The sequence below is a fragment of the Calypte anna genome, chromosome 1, assembly GCF_003957555.1.
Source record: "Calypte anna isolate BGI_N300 chromosome 1, bCalAnn1_v1.p, whole genome shotgun sequence".
NCBI lineage: Eukaryota > Metazoa > Chordata > Aves > Apodiformes > Trochilidae > Calypte > Calypte anna.
The window spans coordinates 47,194,869-47,218,429 of record NC_044244.1 but is presented as its reverse complement, the minus strand read 5'-3'; the positions used below and the strand labels follow the sequence as shown (position 1 = coordinate 47,218,429).

At 38.1% G+C, this 23,561-nt stretch overlaps 1 protein-coding gene across 1 annotated transcript in view; it reads left to right on the top strand.

Moving 5' to 3' along the window:
• PTPRO (protein tyrosine phosphatase receptor type O) overlaps window positions 1-23,561 on the top strand; it is a 151,219-nt gene that overhangs the window by 75,955 nt on the left and 51,703 nt on the right. Inside the window, 5 exon segments of the mRNA XM_030458097.1 lie at window positions 7,795-8,068; window positions 16,717-16,875; window positions 18,617-18,769; window positions 20,415-20,861; window positions 21,817-21,978. Of these exon segments, the coding sequence (XP_030313957.1) occupies window positions 7,795-8,068; window positions 16,717-16,875; window positions 18,617-18,769; window positions 20,415-20,861; window positions 21,817-21,978 (1,195 nt within the window).

Sequence of the window (23,561 nt, the reverse complement as noted above, 5' to 3'; positions counted from 1 at the left end):
AATAGCAAAGCATTGGTATTTTGTCTTTAAGAAGTAGCTCTCTTGTGTACATACGAAGGGTATTTATATACCCTATGAAATAAAAATTAAGGCATTTTTACTTTTTTAACACTCAAAGCTCATTCAATATACCTCTGTCATACTCTCTCCCAGAGCATGTACAACGAAGTTCAGCTGACACCAGTCCAGCTCATCTCAGCTGCACAGCAGTGATGGAACATGTCATGGTCACTGTTTCCTCATGGTGCAGCATTAGTCTTCACATTCTGTTCAACATCAGGAATTTTCTGTGTGACCTTCTAATGTCACCTTTCAGCATCAATAGCTGTTCAGAAGCTGTTTCAGCGTCAGAAGTTCATATTACAGACTTCTGTCATTTGCACAAGTGAATCCATAATTTTGCAGTTAAAGGACTAAAGAGCATGAATGAATTTGTCCTTCATCATTAGAAACACATCTCTTCCTGTATTCCTTCTCCTCTCCCACAGGGCACTTTGAAATGTAAGACACCTCAAAGATCATTTGATGTCATGGAAAGAGAGATTTCTTTCTAATAATCTAAGTTCTTCAGAATCTACATTAATTTCCCACTCACTCTGCCCTCTCCCTCAGCATTTTCCTAGGGTTATCTTTCTCTCCTTTCCTCTGTCAGTTGATAGGGTTTCTCCTCAACTGATGGAGAATATGTATGATCTGAGAATACCATGGATGTGGAGCATGCAGTTCAGTTAAATCGTTGTTCCTAGAAAATAATATTTATTTTCCTTTTCCCCCATTTCTCCATTTCAGAATTATCAGAGGGTACACTAAACATGACCTCATTTTCCTCCCTGGTCTATGTAAAATTCTGAACATTTTACATCTGTTCAGGTAGAAATTTGCTTTCACTTCCTCTCCCAAAGGCAGAGAACAAGTATTGACTGGACATCACTACAAAGGCCACTTTGGTAGGGTGAAGGGAATCGATGAGTCCTGTGCCCTTTTGTGTTTTCTGCTATTCACATACAAGCTCAAGAGGGAGGGAAGATGCATTTTAATAAAAGCACATCGTTCATCTGGCTTGTGTATGTGTTTGGGAACATCCACAAAGGATGGAAGAACTTTAATGGCAGAGGTTCCATACAGGTGTGAGTTGGAGAAAGGGAGTGCATTCATACTTTCCTTCAGAAGAATTAGGACTTTTGACATAATTTTAGTACTGGAGAAAAGCTAAAAATCTAGAATGGAGAGAAAACAAACTGTCTGCCTGACTGTGAATTCCTGTTGTATTTGGGGTGTATACATGCATTTGGGATCTATATGGGAGAATAGTCATCCAGGTCATCCATGAAGTTCTACCCTAGTTCTAGACTTTGTCAACGTCAAGGTCTGTGAATCACTGCTTTGGTTTTGCCCTCTCCAATTTGAGCTAGAAAGATGGGGTAGAAGTGTATATTCAGCAATAATTTATTAAATTTTGCACATGCTAACAAGGTGATACATAAAAGATATTAACCTTGCTGAAAGCAAACATTTCTTTTTCATCTATTTAGCATTCTGGCATTTACTTACTGCTGTCGTAATAGCAGTTGACAGTGTCAATAAAGATTTCCTTCCAGATTATTAACTTCAGAACAGTAGCAAAATGTTGTGGATTGTATATACAATATTGACATTTGCTTAAAAAAACCCACCCTCCTACTCTGCATTTGTGTGCAGAGAGTGGAAAAAAATCCTGTCGCTTTAAAACTGTCTCCCAGAGAAAAGAAATGTTGAAGCTCATTTATAAAATATGACCAGCAGGCTGTTATTACTGGCTTTTTGAGGCTGAGAAGAGCAACAAGGCTGAGGACAATATTCATAGAGCAGAATGCCAGGAATGGTGTGTTAATGTGAATCAAACATCATAAATTATTGAGAACTACCACATTTCCTATCTTTTATCCTCTGAAAATGTTTCTTTTTACATGGAAGATTGTCAGGATAAGGGTTTCAATTTCTCCCATAGAATATTTTTTCTAAAGAGTATTTATTAAGGGAAGTTCTTTGCAGATCTTGTGGAGAAGTGTAGATAAAAACAAAAGCCCTGGAATAAATATCCTTTCTTTCAAGAAGTCTTTACATTTTTATTACAAATCTGTCACAGTTTTGTTCACACTCTTGAAGACTCTTTCAAACAATTCTTTCCCTTGTAGTCAACACACAAGTCTGTGCCTGCTGCCAGAATTCTATGGAACATGTGGAAAGCGTAGGATTTTTTCCTCCAAATTCTGTAGGGATGACTTTTTATTTTTTCTTAAAAAAATTAGGAACTAAGACAGCTACCAATTCCAAAAAAGCCTCAGTGTTGGGCAGTTTATCAGAGAGGGTTTTCCTGAGGTCATGGCTGCTTTTTCTGGGACTGCTTATATCCTTTTGTGAAAACAGATTAGGTTCAGTCACATGAAATGCTTTTTATTGAGAGCCTTTGAAACAAGATTAAAGAAGATGGGATGTGAAACATAAATTGTGTAAAATTTGCTGTTGCAACACTTAGTAGAAAATACTCCGAAGAGCAAGAACAGAGTCATTAAAAAAAAAAAAAAAAAAAAAAAAAGTATCGAGCTGAGCCAGATAATAAGATAATATAGTAGTGATGGAAGCAGTGTAGGAGCCTGAAGGGTCATAAGGGTCATCTAAAGTAAAATTACTTCAAAACACATCTAAGTTGTTTGAAATCAGACTCTTATTGCCTCCTCTGGATGGGGATTTGCAACTGATCAGAAGGGAGTTTCATGGACCCATGTTTTCCCTATATATAAATGACTGGAAAGTGGCTGGGATCTTCCCCAGACTGCAATGTCTCTATCCTGCAGAGAGGGAGAGCCTGCAGAGAGAGACACACAGAGAAAGAATTTTATGAAATACAGTTAATTATTAAAATAGTTTAAATAAACCAGAATTTGACTCTGTTCCCTGCTCACATGAAGAAATAAAGTTCTTACAAATGAATAGTAGATTTATTGGAGATAATATTCCAATTTTTTAACAAAAAGTAATGTTTACCATTTTTATTGTAATTGGTCTTCTGTATAATTTTTCACTGTCAAAGAGAAAACATACATTAAGAAGCTGGTGCAAAAATCCTGTGATGTGACTTTCATGTATGTTTTGCAATACAGTTTATTTTATTAATTTTATTAAATGTGCTTTCTGTGGAAGTGCCACTGCAAGACTGTAGCAAAGGCCAAGATCCTGAAATCTGGAACCTAGCCCTATTTTTATTTTCAGGCTTTAACTCAGTGCAGCCAGTGACAGAGACCTGCAGGGATTTTGTCAAGTTTGGAGCATGGGCCCTTTGGCTGCTCAGTGCACTCTTGAAAGCAATTCAGATCTCTGATGAATCCACAAGTACTCTGTCTTAAAAGGTCATCCTGGCTTTCTGTCGTTCCTCTTAAGTACCTAAAATTAAGTAAGATAAATATTGGTGAGAATGAGTCATTGTATGATTTAGAAATTAGCATTATTGGCTACTGGAACAAAATATATATGGGTACTGTAGAATCATTCACAAAAATAACCAGCATGTCATCCAGGTAGTCTGGATATAGTGTGCAGTGTTTCCATATAATACTTATATTGGTGTTATTTTTGACCACCATTAATCAGTAAGTGATCAAAATGGCACCTTTGCCTTAAGAAGTAGAATAGCTTTAAAATTTGTACCTGCTTTGGGATTTCAGATACCCACTTTTAAAACTCTGTAAGACTTCAGGATTTGCTCTATAACAGCTGACAGAAGCCAGATTTGTTCAGGGTCTTAAGGTGTTCTTGACTAGCATTGGATGATGTGATACAGTTACCAGTACTTTAATTTTACAGAGCTGATGAGCATCCAAAGCTCCTCTTAGTCAGCAAAACGTGTAACTACTTGCACTTAATTGGGTTCTGGCCTAGTGTGTTTCATAGTAAGACATTCAAAAGCTGAAGTACATAAAATTAGTAGCTGCTTTGCAGCTGATCAGTTCCTCATGTGTGAAACTGTTATAAGGAAATAAACTGGGGATATAGACTTCTGAAAAGAGAATTCCGAGCTCTTGAGCTCTGCTGCACACCGTTTATTTTCCTATTATTCTTTGAATATTGTTTATTTGACATGTTGTATATCTCCTCACGTCTCCCTCCTTTTTATTTTAATTGAGCCCTGGTTATTGGCTGGAAATTCCACAAGCATGACTCATCCCTGTGCTGGAAATGACTGAACGGGCATCATGGCATGGGATTTACTTCATCCCACATACCTCACTCTTTTTTTTTTTTTTTTTTTTTTTTTTGTGAGCGCTTTATTGTGGCACAAGCTCCTAATAATAAACTAAGAAGGAAGTTGGAGCTAATCATTTGGTTCTGAATGCATAAGCCCTGCCAAAATTCCCCACAGGCATGAAACAGCCACTCAGGCTGTGACACCAGCAAATTAAATCCTGGAGATAGCTGACCAGAAGTAATGAAATGTGTATTTACCATACTGATGCTGTCAGTCCTAAGACACGGTGGCTTTACAGTGTAGTTAAGTGGGGCATGTTTGTCACTTCCAGCAGTGCTTAGAAAAAATATTGAGGTTTTTTTCCTACCCTTCTCAAAATCACAAGCCCAGTGCTTGTTGGTAACCCTCACCTCATACAACATGAAGAACAGGATGCTCAGAGCAGTCTGTAAAACACTGCCAAGGTAAAATCCACATCCCAAAGGATGTGATCTCCTCTTCAGACATATAAATTGGCAAGCCTTTTTATTTATCCCTTATCTGCCACTTCATTCTATAAACCAAATCTTAGAGCTGAATTATTTCAGGAGCCAGGGGATAATAAACAACAGATGCCTCCCACAAACCCTGTGTCACATGCATGCAGTTTAAAAGCCAGGGCACATACAGGTGTGTGGAAGAGAGCCACATAATCACTGAAAAGAATAGGTACCACTCAAGAGAGGGATGCATTGTGCAAGTGGGCACAGACATGGGATGGATGAGCCACACAACTGCTAAAGAGTCATCACTCAAAAAAATGCCTGCTCATCATGGCAGCAATGGTTCACAACCATCTGGACTCGGACACACAAAAGAGGAAGGCCATCATTTCACCATCCCCACATGCTCAGGACATAAAGGGCTCAGAAAAAATTACTTTGCCAAGTTAGATGTTGTCATAGGTAACAACGCCATCTGATCAAGAGGTTTCTAGGTATTTAGCTAGCGGAGGCATGTTATGCTAATTGTATGAGAACTATTGAAGGGATCATTTACTGAATGGCACTTGCTGTGAATTCAAGAAAACATTGCAAGGGGAAAAATGAAAGTACAGTCTTCAACATGGTTAATACAATACCCACGGAAGAATCAAAGAATGAACTCGCTTCATATGAGCAGTCTCTCAAAGCATCTAATTATATCCTAGGAATGTCTGAAACTCTGCAATTATATACTTAATTTCCAGCTGTACTTGATTAACATCACAAATGATTTATAATAGAACCAAATACAGGGTGCTTGCTTTGATCTATTTTTTGGCATGTATAAATTTGTGGGGCTTTTTTTGTGTCTCTCTATAGCAAGGTAGGTACGTTGGGCAAGCAAAGGGGAGGGAAGGCTGGGGTAATATTAGAGATAACACCATGCTCTTTCCTCTGTGAAAGAGAAGCCTCTAGTGAAGCATTCAAATGGAAGTCTATGGAAGGTCAAAACCCACTGACTGCTCTGGGATTATACTGGCACTTCAAGCTTAATTTGTAGAAATAACCTTGCTGGATCAGGTCTGTCTTTTCTCGCTTATTCTTGGAATACAACCATGCTTTCTGTGATACAATAGCACACATGCTTGCAGAAAGCCAGACTCAGAGTGCCTTCCTTCTGTCTTTCCATGTCAGGAGGACTGAAGTAGGAATCATTTTATATCTTCTTAGTGAGAAGAGAATGGGGAAGAAGACAGATGAGAGAAGGTGTACATGGTTTTGACCAGATGGAAACATAATCCTCAGTTCAGGGCTTGGATATGTGTGGCTCCAGGTGCTATAGCAGTATTTAAGGCAAAATACAAACACCTGAAGTGTGGTATTTTGATCAACTCATGGGTAAGCCTGTTGAATACAGCTGAAGCTAAGGAAAACACATGGAAACATAATTGTAGTTTTAAATTCTCTTTTAAATAACCCTTTTGGAGAAATTGCTCTGCCATCTATGAAAAATTACCCAGACTTAGACAGCAAAGTATTTAACCATAGATAACATTGGCTCATATAATTTTAGCAACTTAAAAGTAATTTTTAAAATGCTAGTCAAAGCAGATCTTTAATCAGCAGCTGAAATGGCATTGTTTTTAGGCTTGTGCTTGAAGCTGTCCAGACTGGCTATCCTACTTGGGCAGGACTTACTATACACTTTTTACCTTTTTCTCATGTTGTGCCAGATGGGTGGGTTTACTGAGGTCCTTTCTTCTCAGTCCTGTGGTTTTGACTACAGGGTGATACAACCTGAGGTAAATGGTGAAGTCTCAAAGCCCAATGATAAAAGCATAAATATATGTAAAGCTGTTTAAAATCATAAAGTCCTGCAAGGGGTTTTTTGGGGGTTCTTTTGTTTCATTGGTTGGTTGTTTTTTTTATCCAAGGCCAGGAGCTGGCAATGCTATACGTGTGAATTCCAAACAGGGAGCCTGACTCCTGCAACATAAATGCAAAGATTATTTTCCTGGAAGAATCTTCACTAAACAGAAAGAAGAAAGGAGATAGCTAAGCTACTAGAATGAGTCTCAGAAGGAGGTGTCCTGTCCCTTTGGTACAGGAACAGCTTGACTGAATGGATATGCTGCAGATTAGCAGCCCTGCCCTCTAAACAGGGCTCTTAACCTGGGAAGTATGAAGGAGAAAAAGATACCACAGAGCTGGGAATTGAAAATGTCAGAAATTAAAATTTTCACTGGAGGTAAAAAAATTCTGTGCAGCAGCATGGCCTAATAAGATATATAAAAAAAGACAACTCTTGATTAAAGCTTGAACTTTTCCATCTCATTAATTACCATGAATCTGTTTTGAAATCCTGTAGAGACCAAGTGCTTCTTGCTGGCAGCTGGTTTGCAATTAATAAAAAGCAAAGTGTTTTCAGCTAGCAATGGCCTACCATGCTCCTGATATATGAAAACAAGGTTAAATTGCTCCTTTCTCTCTACTACTAATAAAAGAAAGATTCAAAATTAAATGACGTAGCTTAAGAAATGAAAAGTGCCAACCGCAGCCATGGACATAGTGCTTAGAGCTGCTTATCACTTGCTACTTGCTGGAACAGGCATATTTGGAAAAGCTTGGTCAATGCCAGAATTTATTGTTCAGTTGCTGGCTTTCAGAATGTATTTCAGAGAAGTATATATGATGCTGTTTTTGCAAAATAAGAGTCTTGATTTAATCACCTCTTCCTTGGGGATTTAAATGAGTTACACTTTGTGGCTTTATTGGAAATCCTGTTGCCCCTGATACCTTTTTTAATCTCATCCTTCTGCTCTACTCTATCTTCTATCAGCAAAGAATGGTGGAGACTTTGTTCCTTGGCATGTGAGGGATGGAGTAACCAGAGCATCAGTCAGTACAGGGCAGGAGCCAGGGGCTGCTGCACAGACTGGCCTGGTAATCAGTAGCTTCTGAAAAAAATTGCCAGATTTTGATGTTAGATGCAGCACATGGAATGTAACTTTATCCCAAATGTAACATGAGTATTTTATGAGCAAGAAAAACTGGTAAAAATGAAAAAATAGATTTTACTTCAACCAAGTCTTTATTCTTGTCTTGTAGAATGCAGAACCTTTCCAGGTTACTGTCCGAGAAGACAATTGTATTGTTGTCTCCCTGGAAGCATCTGATGTGGTGAGCTCATCCTCTGTATATGTTGTGAAGATAGCTGGAGAATCCAAGAACTACTTTTTCCAGTTCGAAGAATTCAATAGCACTTTACCTGCCCCTGTGGTTTTTAATGCCAAATACCATGGCCTATATTACATAGTTACTCTGTTGGTAGTCAACTCAAATATGGTTTCCAAGTCAGCAAGATCAATCACTGTGTTAACCAGTAAGTAATACCTTATTCTTTTTTATTTCTGTTTCTTCTCTTTGTGCACTATTTTTTTTGCTTGCTTTTTTTTTGCTTGTTGTTTTTTTCTCCAAAAGTTGTTCTTGTGGAGAAGGTTGGGTGGGGTTCTTATTGTTTTCAATAGGTCCTCCTTGTGTGTAGGATGAATCCCTGTGTGAGAACAGTAGGGAATATGTGTTGAGAGAGATTATGAGAGAAAATTCACAAGGTCTGGGCAAAAAAAAAGGGACAGCTGTGGGTTTCACCTCAGTGACCCTTCCCAAACAACATCTGGAGAGATTTAACATACCGAAGTAAGTGATGAATGAACTCCTTTTCAGATGTTCATCCTTCACCCTTTGAACTAGGAGTTCCAAAAATCTAGTAAAAGGCATAAAATGTGTTGACATAGATTTCAGTGTAAGCACTCCTGTTATATGGTGAAATACATTCTGGCTTAAATGTTACATCAATGTTCTTTGAATGCTAAGATATTGAAGCAATACTAAATTTGGAAAGCAGATAGTAGTCACCAAAACCGTGTGTTTCTGCCAGTACAACTGAGGTTTCTCTGATGGAGACTACATTTCTAGTAGTCTGTCTCTCACTACCCACTACCTCCAGGTACATTAATGCTGGGGGAGAGCTGTGACTTTTTTTTTCTTCTCTGTCATCATGCAAAGCACCACAGACTTTTTTGTGATTCCTGCCATATTTCTGGCTCTGCTGTTGCTCCAGAACTGTTGCCACGTGCCAACCTGAAAACAATTTGTAGAATATAAAATTATTTTTTTAATCTGGAAGACAGATTCCAGAAAAACCAAAAAAAAATTATTTGGATGGAGGAAAACGAATTTTCAGATTTCATGATTTTTTTTTCCCTTATTTTCCTTTCTAAATGACACCTTAGAATCTATGAACAGTTTTAGTTGTGTTGCAGGCGAGGAATTATTATGATTTTGTGTACTAATATTATTCTGTCAGTGGAGAAATGCTCTCCACCTTAATAACACCTTAGGGCATATTACAGTAGCCTCATGCATTACCAAGTGAGGGGCTTCAGACTTAAAAGCAACCAGATTTTGCATCATCTATATGTTCTTCAGCCATTTCTGGTGTGCTCAGGTTGTGCTCTGATGAGGAAAACTATGAAGGGTCCAATGGGAAAAGCCTGGTGTTGTTGGGAAATGCAAATCTTTCATATGTACATATGTACAAAACCATCTATTTGTAGCAGACTAAGGGTTCATAAGCAGCCTGAATTGCCTTTCCTTTGACTGCATTAACTTTGTAAAGTAATATCTCTGATCCAATTCCCTGTTTTATAGTGTGTTTGTTCTCTTAAAAGAAAACAAAGGAAGCATCAGATGTTTGATACAATTGAAAAAAAAGCCTCACTATGCATTTCCAGTGGGTTTTGAATGCACTTGCAGTCATGCAGCAGGACTCACTGCTGTTTGATTTCCATAGCCCACGAAGGTCACTGGTAGCAGGCAAAGATGTGATCCAGGATGGCAGATGGAGCACACACTCCTGTGCAGGGCATCTCTGAAGGAAGAAGGGAGCCAGTGTCACTCAGCCCATCAAAGCCAGCCCCAGACTTCCCATTTCTGGCTTGGGGAGTTTCCACAAGCAATTCCTGAAAGAGCGTGAGGCGGATGGCTCCGAAGGGCATATCCCACCTCAATCCCCCTCCTCCAAGGCCTTTCCCCCTCCTCCTCGATGGCCTTTCCGATGGAAAGGAGCCCACCCTTTTTTCACCACCTGTCTTGTGCAGGTGTGCTGGCAGCATCTCAGGGTTTCCCACTGTGGCCTCTGCTGCTCCCCCAGGCCTTGGATGGAGCAGTGATTTTTGGCAATGGGCCAGCGCTGCGAGGGGAGCTCATGTACCAAAAAGGGAACAGTGGCTTTCACTGGTTTTGTCTCAACAGAAAGAGAGCCAGGTTCATGGAGAAGAAAGGGCATTCCTGCTGGCAAGGTTGAAGGGTCTTGTGCTTAGCACTAAAAGTGTGCTGGAAATAGTGAGCTCTGCAAGGGGAAGGGCCCAGTATCCTTCCTACCATTTTCTTCCCGGCAGACTGAGGGATGCTCTGTCATCTTACTCAGCTAGTAGCAAAGCCCATCTTTAGGAACACAAAGCTACCAAAATTGAAGTAAATTTGTAATGAAAAGACAGCATGGCAGGCTTTTTAAGGTACATTTCAGGACAGTTCTTTTTAGAAGAGATCTTAAAAGTTATTTAATGACCACTGGCTTCTACAATACTGCATGGGGTGATTGTTGGCTTTCTTTTCTTTTATTATTTTTCCTCTTACTGGTATTGTGCACTGCCTGTCTTAAATCATTTTGGGACTTAATTAACTCGATTTTTTTTTTTTTTTTTTTTTGGCAAACAATAATTAGTATACATTCATATTTTTCATCATGCCATATGCTTGCTCTGCCTGCTTAACATTCTTAGCGTATTTTAACCATGAGAAGACATATATCTGTCTAATTTATTTCATCTGTATCTTACACATGAAAAAAGTGGCACATTGCAACTAGCTTCCAGGATCAAATTAATTCCTGTTCTAATTTCATCAGTATCAGGAGAGCTTTACTAGTGGCAGATTGGCCCCATTCATCAGGCTTCCACAAGATAAATTAAGCAGGCCAGCCAGTGATGCCAGTGTGATTATTCCCAAGGCTGTACTTTGGTATTTTGCAACAGTTTTCTGGGATTTCCTGATGTCTGCAAGGGAGTTCATGCAGGAAGATGTAGTCTTTCAACTTGACCATATGCTGGATATCTGGGTTTCACACAGAGCAGTGTGTATCCAACTTGTGTATGTCAAAAGGAGATCAAGGTCCTGCAAAGATCTTGCCTCCTTAGAAATTCAGTGAGAGTCATGAAAGACTTCTGCTTTTTGATGGTAAATCTTGATGACATTTCCTTTCTCCTCTTCACACCCCTCAGCAATGTGCTGCTGCTCAGCATATTGGCATGGAAAAGGTATATATCTTCAGGGGTTGAAACTTCACCTTGTATAAGTCTGGTAGTTTATTTGTCTGTTTCTTGACAAATTTTACCCCCTCAAAGCTTTCTGTCCAGACAGGGGAAAAAAAAAATAAGTTTTCCCAAGAGAAAGATGGCTTAGAAGTTAACAAAAGATTTTTTATAATCATATATATGCATATATAATTGTATACATTGTATGCATATATAATTGCATATATATATGCAATTATAATTGTATAATTGATTCTAATTGAATCCAAGAAATTTTATATGTGCATTAATACATACATACAAAATTATGAAATGCCTTTTTTTTTGTTTTTAATATTAGATCTTCTCTGAAAGACTGAAAAATTTATTTTTAGCTTGTCTCTGGAATAATTTCAGGGCTTCCTCATGTTAATTGAAACACCACAAACTGTAGAGTTTCCCTGTTTAAGTTCTGTAGTCCAGATTGTTGTAATATGAAGTATGAACTATTTGCTGAAATATTGTTTTTCAGAGCCTAGGGGTTTTATTTATCAGCTTGAGCACCATATCCTTGAATTGCTTCCTAAGCTGGGACATTTGAAGGATAAGATGAACAGGGCACATTCAAATCTTAAATGAGAAACCTGTAAAATAGAATTTGAACACAAAATAGCACTTTTCTTCTGGTTCTGTAGCAAAGCTGTGTTCAGCAATTTGGGCTCAGTACTTCACTGAAGAATTAAAACTGAAACCCTGACCATTTATGAAAGATCCCTGTGATGGTATTCACAAGAACACATGTGTGAATCTTGCCCTCCTAGCCAGATTCCTGTGAGTGCTGTTGTGTTGTCCCTGTCAAAATGATTTCCTTCCAGTTTTCAGTCTGTACAATATTAGATGTAGTTCTGGTATATAACACAGTTATTTGAAGCCTGCTTTCTTCTCTTGGAGTTTTTGATTTTCAGAGGGACTGAAATAACTCCAGAATTTATATAATTTAGTGGATTTCACTGTTTAATTTTAAATGAATTTCCACCTTATTACTAACTGGTTTTGAAGTAGTTTAAAAGAGCTAATGAAGAGCATGGGTGTTAAATGAGTGTCTGAAATTCTTACTCATTCCCTATTTTCCCAGCTTGATGTCTTGTTTTATTTATTCCAGGGTGACTCATACCCAAACAGCCTTTTATTTTTATTTTTTCAAATTCGAAGTTATTTTTTCTTTTTGTTTTGAGGAAAAAAATGCTTTTTACATTTGAAGGAATGAGGAAAGTGCTACATTACAAAGCTATTGTGTGCTGTAGGAAAAATGTGTCTCTGCTGGGAATTGGAGAAATCAGGATCTCTGAGGGTAATTAAGAGCAGCTCTGCCTGATTTTTATTTTAGCTTATGATTAGGAGTTTTGAATGGTAAATGTCTCATTGTTTCAAAGCCTATGATTCCTTAAATAAATCACTGTAAAATATATTCCCTTTAGGGAGAGTTCTACTTCTGTGTCTTCTACAAAAAATATTCTCCTCAAGAGACCAATGGGTTTGCTGCCTGGACTCTGGTATCTTCAGCTCTCAGAAAGTAATTGGCATTAGAACTAGTTAATGCTTGGTTGTCCCTGTGCCAGCTGCTGAAGGAAGTGATTCAGCAGCTTGAATCCTTTCCTCTGGCTCATTAACAGATCAGAGCTGTTGAAGCAGGAGCTTCAGAGGTTTTTCTTCCCAATGAAACGTAAAACTTAATCCCCTCGTATTTTCCTTACAAAAAGGGTGATGTGGAACATCTTGTAAAAGGCTGGTTATCCCTGGCAGCCCCAGTTGTGAAACTTAACTTAGAAGGATATCTAGGGTGTTCAACTTTCCCCAGTGAAAACATTATGTTATCCCCTCTTTAGGATGAAAAAAAAAGCCCTCCTTCAGAATCAAAGAAGCAAAAAGAACTGCAGCCATATGATTTCCTGCCATAATTTCCATTGGAAGGGTCATCAGAAATATTTGCCTAAGTCTGTTTAAGAACACTAGATAGGCCTTTGTTCTTGTGACAGCATTAGTTTTTAATTTATATTTTCTTTATTATTCATCTTATGTAGGCATCTAGAAATTGCAGTATATACCATCATTACTCAGATACTACATTGTCTTACATTTCCCTTTCATAAGCAATAGCACCTTGTCTCCATTACCTGTCATAAACTTAAAGTTCCTAAAGTATCAAGGAGCAACTTTTTAATCTCAGAAATATTTTTTTTTAGCAATGGTAAAATGATTCTTGAAGTTTATAGCCTAATGGAAGCTCTGGCTATGATTTGCTCCCAGTAACTATATAGATAGGTAATGAGTATTGTCCTGGGAGAAAATGACATAATTCAGATCTTATTCATGTGAATAAAAGGAATTGCCCATGGGAGCTAGGTCATTCCATTAATACAGGTTCTTTTTAAAAAATGTCATAATACAAAGGCAAATCATGATTAATTTGGGTCTGAGTGTGAGAAGTGAGAAAGTTGATCTCAGTCCCATTTCAACTAGTCATGTGTAATACTGTATGTAACCTACCATAGTAATCAATCATTCATTCAGTCTGTGGACTGACCCAATCTACAGATATTAAAAATAAATTAATCTGAACTGGAATATGATACTTATTTTCAATGTACATTTTTTGCCTCCTGAACTGCAAATGTTAGTGTATCTGGCACCAGTTTAATGTATTAATGAAGTACTTAGCATCCAGAATTTTCTAGGGCATTTGAGCAAGAGGTTAATCACTTTTATTATGCTATCTTGATGTCTGTTCAATGATAGCTATGTGCTAAATACAAAGTGCCTCAAAATCCAAGAGAAACACAGAAGTTTCCCATAACCAGATATAAAAGGACAGCAGTTCCTGTAGGAGCAGCAGGTTGTGAGATACTAAGAAAAAAAGGGAAATGTAGGTCTTTATCCTGCAAGCTTGTTTATATGAAATCCTCAAAGTTCTTTCTGTAGTATGACTTCAGACATTGTTGTAGTGCAGAGCATTTATAAAGCTTTAAGTTTTATTTTACACTTTATTCAGGCTATTTCTTAACAACCACAGAAATCTGTGAGAAGTTGTAAAATTGTAAATTTAAAAAGAAAGAAAATTGTAAAATTAAGTTGTAAAGAAGAGAAGAATTGTAAAGAAAAAAAGAAAATTGTAAAATTAAAACGACCAGGTTGCTTATGCTCTGTATTACACATGTTGTTAGTGAAGAGTGACATTTTACATATTCTGGAAGTTTAATAAATATAGGACAGTTATTAAGTGAGAAATAGAACATGATTTTTATCTGCTGAGTGTCCTTTTAATTTCACAGTGTACAGATAGCTTTTGATGTGAAGATTTGGTGCTGAAGGAAGTTAGATAATGGAAGAATCTTTAAGTTCCATTATATCACTCATGCTACTCTGCTAACATCAGTCATGAGCAAGGAGAGGATAGTGAGGGGAAGATAACAACCAGAAAGAGAGTCTGTGGTGATTACAGCCTAATTCAATTATTGGTTAATTAAATCAAAGCATCAGGAGGAAAAGTCATTTGGCTTAAGAATGAATATAACTTCCATCCATTATTTGATTTGTTGTAGGAAGGAATAAATGGTGTAGTTTAATCACTGACTAAAGTTTCAGTAATTCTTTCAGAAATAAGGAGACCTCAGATGTGAACGAGATAGAAGAAAGCCCAGGGCACAACCACTAACATGAAAGCTGACTGCATGTTAGGCTTGTGCTATTTAGAGATTGTTATTGACATTTAAATTACTATTGTGTGCTGTCTGAGCTGTGATATGAACCCTCTGGTCATGTGGATAGTCAGATCAACTGTTTATTTCGGAATAAGCAATGTGAAAACCCTCAGCAGAAAGAATAGTGTAGGCTTTGTTTCCTGTGAGCTGCTTTATTCCTATTTATTTCTAGGCTATCAGGAACTGTCAGCAAAATCTTCACAGATCCCATCACTGACATGCCCTTAGTATGTTTGTATCTACAAGATTGGGAGTTTCTGTTTCTAAGTGGCTAACATACAAATATACTGATATTTACCTGAAGCTAATGAAGTCTCTTTGCCATGAGAAACAGTTTAACAAGCCCACACCATTGCATTCCCAGGCTCTGACAAAGTTGAAAGTGGCCACTCAGCTTCTTAAGACTTGGGGAAAAATTCTGTTTACATCTCTGGCTTTTGTTCTTACTTGTTTTTTCTTCTCCACTTCTCATCACATCTGGAAACCTACTACTGTGGTGTAAATACTGTGCTGGTAATGGAGATTTAATTTTCACTTCCACTGCAGTCTTTCTTTTCCATCTTTGATTAATGTATTCCACCTCCTGTGGGGTAATTCCACTTTTCAAACTGATACTGGTCTTCCCTTTCATCTGCTCTTTCTCTTGCCTGTTGTGACTGTATGTTCTTTGGGGAAAAATATTTTATTAGTTTTTCTCCAGGGCCTACTGCAGCAGAACTTTGAACTCAACTGTGTCCTCTAAGGCCATGCTAATGAACAGCCTGATTTTCCAATCCGTTCCCTACAATGAGCAGGAACTAAAACAATACCATAATGCTTATCAGGATGTAGGCATAATTACTGAGAGTGTTGTGTAGTAACTCCATTAGAATATTAGTATGACAAATTTCAACTATCACTGTAACTTTGTAACTTGAAACGCTCATGCGTTTCCTCGCCAAGGAAAGCATTGAGCAAATGAGTGTTTTTTTATTATTTCCTTTTTTGTAGCTAAAGGATGCTACAGCAAACTGTGATTCTTATTGTTATAGCAGCAATCCAGACTCACGGCTGCACTGAATTGATGCAGTTTCCTTAGCTGAGGGAGCTACACTGATTTTAGATGCCACATCACTGGACACAGGGGTTTTTTTCTTACCCTTTGTAGCCCACCTGACTCAGAATTCAGAGCCCTAGATCAATATTTCATCACCTCCTTGCTGTGCACAGGAGGTTTCCCCGATGCCCTCCAGTAAAGCACTTGATTTTTCCTTACCTGAGTTGTTCATCTGTAAAATAACAGTAATGGTACAACTATATTTTGTAGAAGTTTAGTGTGCATAAATACATTGAAGGTAGTGGCCCTCACAGATATGGGAAGAATGGAGACTGTGTAACAGCCATGAAATAAAAAATTAGTATGTATCAAAATAGAAAATCTGAATTCAGGTAGCTTCCTTTGGCCATTATGTTGATAAACTTCTCAGCTAATCTTAAAACATCAGGTTTATACTCAAGCTGTGAACAATTTCAAATGTTTTGGTTTGGTTTGTTTTTTTTTTTTTCCTGGGCACTTTCATGTGATTGGCAAGCATTAAAGATCTTTCTGGAGTGATGACTGTGAGTGCTTAAATAATAACTGCTATTTGAACCTTTTTTTATGCAAATAAAGAATTTATTTTCTATTAAAGTGTAAGCATCAAGAGCATAAATACTTTTTTGGGGGTGAATACACAAATATTTGTTTTGACAGTGTCCCATGTAGCTTTGCCTCAGACCTCTGTGAAGCCCCAGATATCCTGCAGATGTAACAGTGCCTGTGCCATGCCTAGAAAAACCATTTATTTCATGGGTGGTATTATTATGTGTGAATAACTCAGTTGGCCTATTATTCTGATCCTTTTTTCCTTTTTTTCCCCTATTATTTCTGTATCCTTTAGAACCTCTTCCTGTGAGCAGTGTTTCTATCTATGATTACAAACCATCTCCAGAAACAGGAGTGTTGTTTGAAATTCAGTACCCAGAGAAGTACAATGTTTTTACCAGGGTAAATATAAGCTATTGGGAAGGAAAAGACTACCGAACAATGCTGTACAAAGGTAGGAGGAAGCTACTCCACTAAAACTTGATGCAAGCTCTGCTAGAAACATTTTAAACAGTGAGTTTATGTGTGACTTTGACATGTACTGGTGTTGTATGATGAAGTAAGGGATGAGTCTTCTAACTGAGTTGCTGGTTTGCTTTGGATTTACACCTGCTTCCCATCCTAGTTCTAGTGATTCTTTCTTTCTTTTGCATTTTACAGGAAGATTGGGTGGTATGGATTTTTTTCAGACAGTTCTGAAAATAACTTGGGAAGGGACTTCCAGTTTCTGGTGCTTCCAAATAAGCGTTTACACTAAAGTACAAAAAACTTTCCACCATTTTTTTCTTATTTGCTGCTATATGATCCAAAACAAAAAGGAAAGAGCTCCAAAACTCACTGCTAGTAGTGCTGTGCTGTATAATACTGGATGTATATGTAGCATTCAGTATTGCCTCTTAGCTAATAAACCCTGCTGCATACTATTCATTTCAGTTTTCTTAAAATAATCTAATCAAGGGCAATCAATCTAACAATCAAGATAGTCAGTCTAAACAATTTAAACAACTAATCTCATCACCTGAACAGTCTCAGAGGAGCAAATGCCACTTTCTTTTTTGTTTATAACTGAATTCCCTTTGGCCCTGCAGTATAGCTTAGAGCATATAAAGTTGAAATGGGCCTGTCCTATGGAATATGGGCCCATCCTATGGAGAACATCCTAAGAGGTGAGAAAGGCACCTGCATACTCTGTATGTCCTAAAAGGCCGGTGGTTTAACATTATGTAGTGGCAGTAAAATGCCTTTGAGCAATCCCATAGGTTGAATTTTAGGCACTGCACTAAGGCTCCCAAAGTAGAAATGCTGTCGCTGTAAACTCTTCTGAAGTCAGCAGAGGGAGATACACACTTCCAGAAGGAGGTCAGAAAATTTTGGAGTCTCTGCTTCAATATGCAGTGGGGCTAGAAATCACATTTTCAATGCTGTTATGTGCCAGAGTTAGGTAGGGTGATTCTGGATCACAGCACAAAATATAGGTTACCCCTTTCTAGAGAACAAAAGGGATACCAGCAATAATTTTTGTCTTCTACAGCTAATACATGGTTTCAGGGGCTATAGTGCTTCAGCTGCTACTAAATCAAGAAACCAACCTCAGTGAAGAGAATCACTAATCAACTTTCAGGCTCCTTCCCACATCCAAATATCCCTGAGCAGCTTCTCTTTAGCCCACACATGTGCTGGTGGTGGATGTGAGCTCAGTACTGCCAGTTATGTGGTGGATGGGCCCTTAGAGCATTTACTCTGAATGTTGTGCCTCAGTCAGCAAAAGACCAAGGAGGCTTTTGCGTGCCACAGTTAAAGGTCTGCAGGAACTGTCAGATGCTCTTTGAGACATTTGGGGTCACGTGGAACAGGTTGCCAGAATCAGTTCCCTTTCCTGTGAAAAGTAGTGCGTGTTTCTTGTGCTGCGTGGTGTTTGAGGTGGTTTTTTTTCCATGTCATTGTTGTTTCAAAGTGGCTTTGACAGCCAGGAAAAATGTTGGCAAACTGAATTATTAGGGTTTCATGTCTCTGACTGGACTGAGCGATGTTTAAACATCTGAAACACTGCCAGTTCAGCATGTGCAGTTGCATTATCGGATAGAGAATATTTAATGCATTTTCCTCTTCTTTTTCCTTCTTTCTTCTTCTTTTTTTTTTTTTTTTTTTTTTTTTTTAATATATGTATTTTATTTTTTCTTTTAAACCCTCTGCAGATTTTTTTAAAGGTAAAACAGTTTTCAATCACTGGCTGCCGGGTATATGCTACAGTAACATCACATTTCAGTTGGTATCAGAAGCAACCTTCAACAAAAGCACACTGGTGGAATACAGCGGGGTTCAGCATGAGCCCAAACAGCACAGAACAGGTGAAAAAAACTATGTACCATTTGCTTCAAGTCTATATAGCTGCTTTCTTTTCTGCTGGGGGGGCAGAGGATTGATTCTACAAAGAGAATGATTTCCATGTGGACCAGTCCTAGGAGCTGCTCCTGGCGAGGAGCATGGAAGGGAGGATGCTGTGGCTAAACCCTAAGGTTATGTGTACAATACAATGCAAAGGGACATTGGCATGAGTATTTCTGTTATAAAACTTGCTTTATAGAAAATAAGTTGTTTCATATGAAATATCCTAGGCCTTGTACTAGGAATTAGTTGTCAAGCCACAGGAGAGCTGCACTGAGCATGCCATTGATCTGCCTTTATTGGTCTGTCTCCTTGATTGGTGAATCATAGCTCAACTGTTGGAGAAGGCCTTCCTCATTGTGCAGTCTTCTATTACAGAGAAGAATGTCATAGTCGCCCCACTTGGCAGCCAATTTATGCCCTGAAGCATGAACTTTTAATTTCCAAGACAGCAATGTTGCAAAGACTGAAAATTGCATTTGTTCAGGTTCCAGAACTAATTTAATTTGGTCCTGGGACAGTGCCCAAAACTTTTCTGTTAATCTGTTGGACCACAGGCATTTTGCAGGGTCCAAAGTGAAATGAATCAGTGGTAAAATCAAAAGGCCAAATCTTCAGATGAATACACTGATGTTCCATTTTCTTGGACAGAGCAAAGCCAACTGATGCCAGCTGAATTCTGTCTGAAGACACTACGTATAGTTATCAAAATATTGAACCATAAAAATGCAAGCAACAGGATCACATTTTTCCTGCCTGCTGCCCTCGCATGCCTCATTCCTCACATAACCTGCAATGAGACTGTAGTCTCTGGCTTTGTATTATTTGCCATGGCTGGGACAGGGGTGGTGAACAAATTGAGGTTTTGTAAGGTGCCAGCTTAAAAGATGCCAGTCACACCTGTTTGCAGAGGCTACTTGCACTTAGTGTGTGTAAGGGCAGACAGACAAGCAATTACAGTGGGACAGACAGAATGCTGTGTGCTCACCTCCTGGCATAACTTAAAGTAGCTTCTTTGTGTGCCAGAATCTTGTCTTCTGGAGACCCAGGTCTTAAGATCAAGCTTTCACAAATATTAAAATTGAAACTGATGTTTAATGCTTGTGGAAAGGTGGCTGCTGAAAGCATACGAAAAGCCCTACAGCAACATGAAGGTCATACTTTTAAAACTATGAGTTATGTCATACATTAGTTTTAAATATTTTTCAATTCATTTCTAGAGAAGTTTGTTTTTTTTTTCCGATGGTCCAGCTTTCTCAGGAAGACAAAGACAATAAAATTAGTGAAGATCTACTCTTACAAATTCCCACCTGACTAGCCTTTTTGTCTATAATGGCACTGAAGTCTGATTTACTGTGACTTCACATCTACTTTTCTTCCTGTTATTCTTGAATATTCTGTGACTTTACACTCATCTTCATCCCACTAGAATAACTTCTGCTATAAGTATATGTAAGAGAAGGGAGAATCTTAGTAAGAACAAGTTATTTCAAAATATCCCTAGATGCATTGTTTCTCTGCAAAGAATTAATTTATCTGGAAAATTAATATATTGTATAGGTGCAGGAAAGGTACCTATTAAAATATTAAACCTTGCTTCTCTTTTAGCTCCTTACCCACCTCGAAACATTTCTGTTCAGATTGTACCAATCAACAGAAACAACTGGGAAGAGCACAGTGGGAATTTTGCAGAGGAATCATTCATGGCACCACAAGAAATCATAAGGAAAGAAAAAGTTAGCCTTTTTTCTGACAAACCACCTGAAATTCCATCAGCAAACACATCTGCAGCCTGGCCAGGTCACCGCTATAACAGCACTGAGGACGAAACCACGTCGCAGCCATACTTGTGGTCTAATGAAGCTGAGTCATCAGAGGGTGAAGAGGAATTTGTCAATGCAGTTTCCAGTGATTATGAGGCCAGTGAAGCCAACACTACTGGAAAAGTCACACCAGAGCCCCCTTCCTTCCTTCCTGTACAAATGGTGCTAACGTGGTTACCACCAAAGCCACCTACAGCGTTTGATGGTTTCCAGATCAATGTTGAAAGAGAAGGTAAAACAGAGCCTTTATGCCCTTTTCATACTTTTCTGTAATTCCATTGGTGGGTTTTCTCCTTTACCAATTACTAATTACCTGCTACGATGGTTTCAGAGGGATTTGTTAGATCTGTATTTCTTGAGAAGCATCTAGTTCTGGCTGGGTGTCATAAAAGTAAGGTAGGAGGGGTACATCTCTTGTTAATTTTTTCTCTCTTGTTATACAAGATTTATACTACTATAAGTGTTGCCTCACTGTACACTGCAGTTGTATATCTATTCTGGCATCAGAGAAAGGAGAAACAAGTGGATAGAAATTTGAGACACAGAAGGTACATTATACCATGGAGTTTTGTCTGCCACTGAGAAAGATTCTCTTGACTGGAAAGCACATAGTGAAAAGCTATCCTAGCTTCAGATTAATAGCTGTCTCAGGGGACAACTACCAAACATATTCCTTAGGCCACAAGGAGGCTGTGGTGGAAGATGGGGAGATATTTCAAGTGATAGGGCTGCAAATCACCATGTTTCTTAAGGTTTTTCTGTTTTGAAATCTCTGTTATCCAAATGACTTCTTTCTCCTGACAAGCAGATTCTGTAAGCCTTCCCATACTGAAGGCAAATACCACTTTTTGTAAAATAAGAATGCAATAGATAGAATACCAGAAGCTTCTTTTCATCCAAAGGGTGTTTTTTCACTTGTACAATCATGGCAATCCTATTTTAACATCCCTTCTGCAGAATGAAAATTTGGCCCAGGCTTACTGTTCCTCTGCATCTTTACTGCAACCTTGGTCATTAATTGCTCTTGTGCTGATGGTAAGAAAAAAAATTTACCACATAAATCCAGTCCTTTCTAATTCCACAGCAGAAACAGTATTAGCAATTCTGATATAAATAATTTTCTCAGTGGCTGAAGCCTTTCAAATATCAACTAATTAACATTTCTTTCCCCCCCCCCTATGATTTAGAGAACTCCACGGAATTTTTGACAGTAAGTGAGGATACTCACAAGTTTGTTGCTGAACTGAAAGAACCAGGAAAATATAAGTTGTCTGTAACAACGTTTAGCTCCTCTGGCTCTTGTGAAGTTCGGAGAAGTCAATCAGCAAAAACACTTAGCTTTTACATCAGTAAGTATCTCAACAAATCTATGTTTTTGTCCCAGACCATTATAACTTTAATTACAGAATGTGACTTCAGTGTTAGATATTGCATCTGTTGCTGGGTCAGAAGAGTCTGGCTGTACTGATATTCCCTGTGCCAGAGAAGGAAATATATTGCATATATGTTAGATATTATATCCTAGCTGGCTGGGCCTTCATCATGCTGTCTTGGCAGAGCTAAGAAATAAGAGCAGAGTCCTTCTCAGTGTTCAGAAGTGAACTCGGTGTAAGAGGTTCCCCTCTTGCATCTTTCCAAGACAGGATTTAATTCCAAGGATTAAATTGGTGGTTATAGGCATTCTAGAATATTCTTAACTTCCTTGTTCCTGGGGGCTTGGTGTCCTGTGTTAGCGATGAAGGACACCTCAGGCTGAGAGGGTGGGAATTACAAAATTAAACACTGAACTCTAAAATTACATGGTCTCTGAGAGAACATGGTGCAAATAACAGTAGAGGAAATAGTTCAGCCTGTAAATTCAGAGGAGAAAACGTACTTTATTATTACCCTGTAGAATCCCAGAGGTTTTTAACTGCTGATTCAGTAAAAGACAAAGTAGTAATAAAGTATTGTGTAAACTGATAGGATGACTGACAATTAGACCAGCAAGTGAGACAGGTGTTTGGGAATTCAGATTATTATTCTTCTGATGTCTATGGTCACCTCTGGAATTTTTTCAACAAAAGGAAAGTGATATAACCTATAAAATGCCCATACAATGAGAACAGGGAAATATTTGCAGCACTACACATTTTTACATAGGGGGAAGGATAGTGTCTCCTCCAAATTATGAATGCTGAAGCAACACATGGTGGCTAAGACTGGCAGAAATATTCATATTAAAAGGTAATGTACTCAAGTACTTAAGTACATTGCTAACAAAGAATGTGTCTTTAGTAGCTCATAACATTTAAAAATACTATTTAGGCTTAAATTCATTGTAATTCTTGACTGCATGTTACTGAACTACATGGAGGCTCCTATCTTTTAGCACCTTTACAGCTGAATGAAATTACTTGGAAAACAGAGAGAAAAGGGGAAACAGGACATGAGAGAAAGGGTCTCTAAGGCTGTGATTTCAGTGTCAGGTTTACTTTCAGAATAGTTATTAGACAGCTTCACTATATGGAAAGCATTAAAATATATAATTAAATAAATACATCAAATAAATTATATAGCATTGCTGTAAGTACCAAATGTTAGTCCAGTTTACATAGGGTATCTTATTTCTATCAAGTGATATGCAGTACAGAGACCTCTGTGAAGTCTACAGACTGGGGACAGACTCCTGAGAGGAACTGGAAAATATTAATCCAAAGTGTAGATGTATGGATTGCTAGGTTAAGGAGGAACTTGGATCTCATTGGGTATAATGTATTAAGATGTTACAGAACTATGTTTATTTTCATTTTACATGTAACACAGGAGGGTATTTGTGATTTTAGGTATTGTCAGTTTTTCAGCCTTTTAGAACCAGTGTGGATTCTTAGCAGTTATTATACTCACTCTGACAAACACAAGATCCTTCATACTTTCTATAGGTTTTAAATGT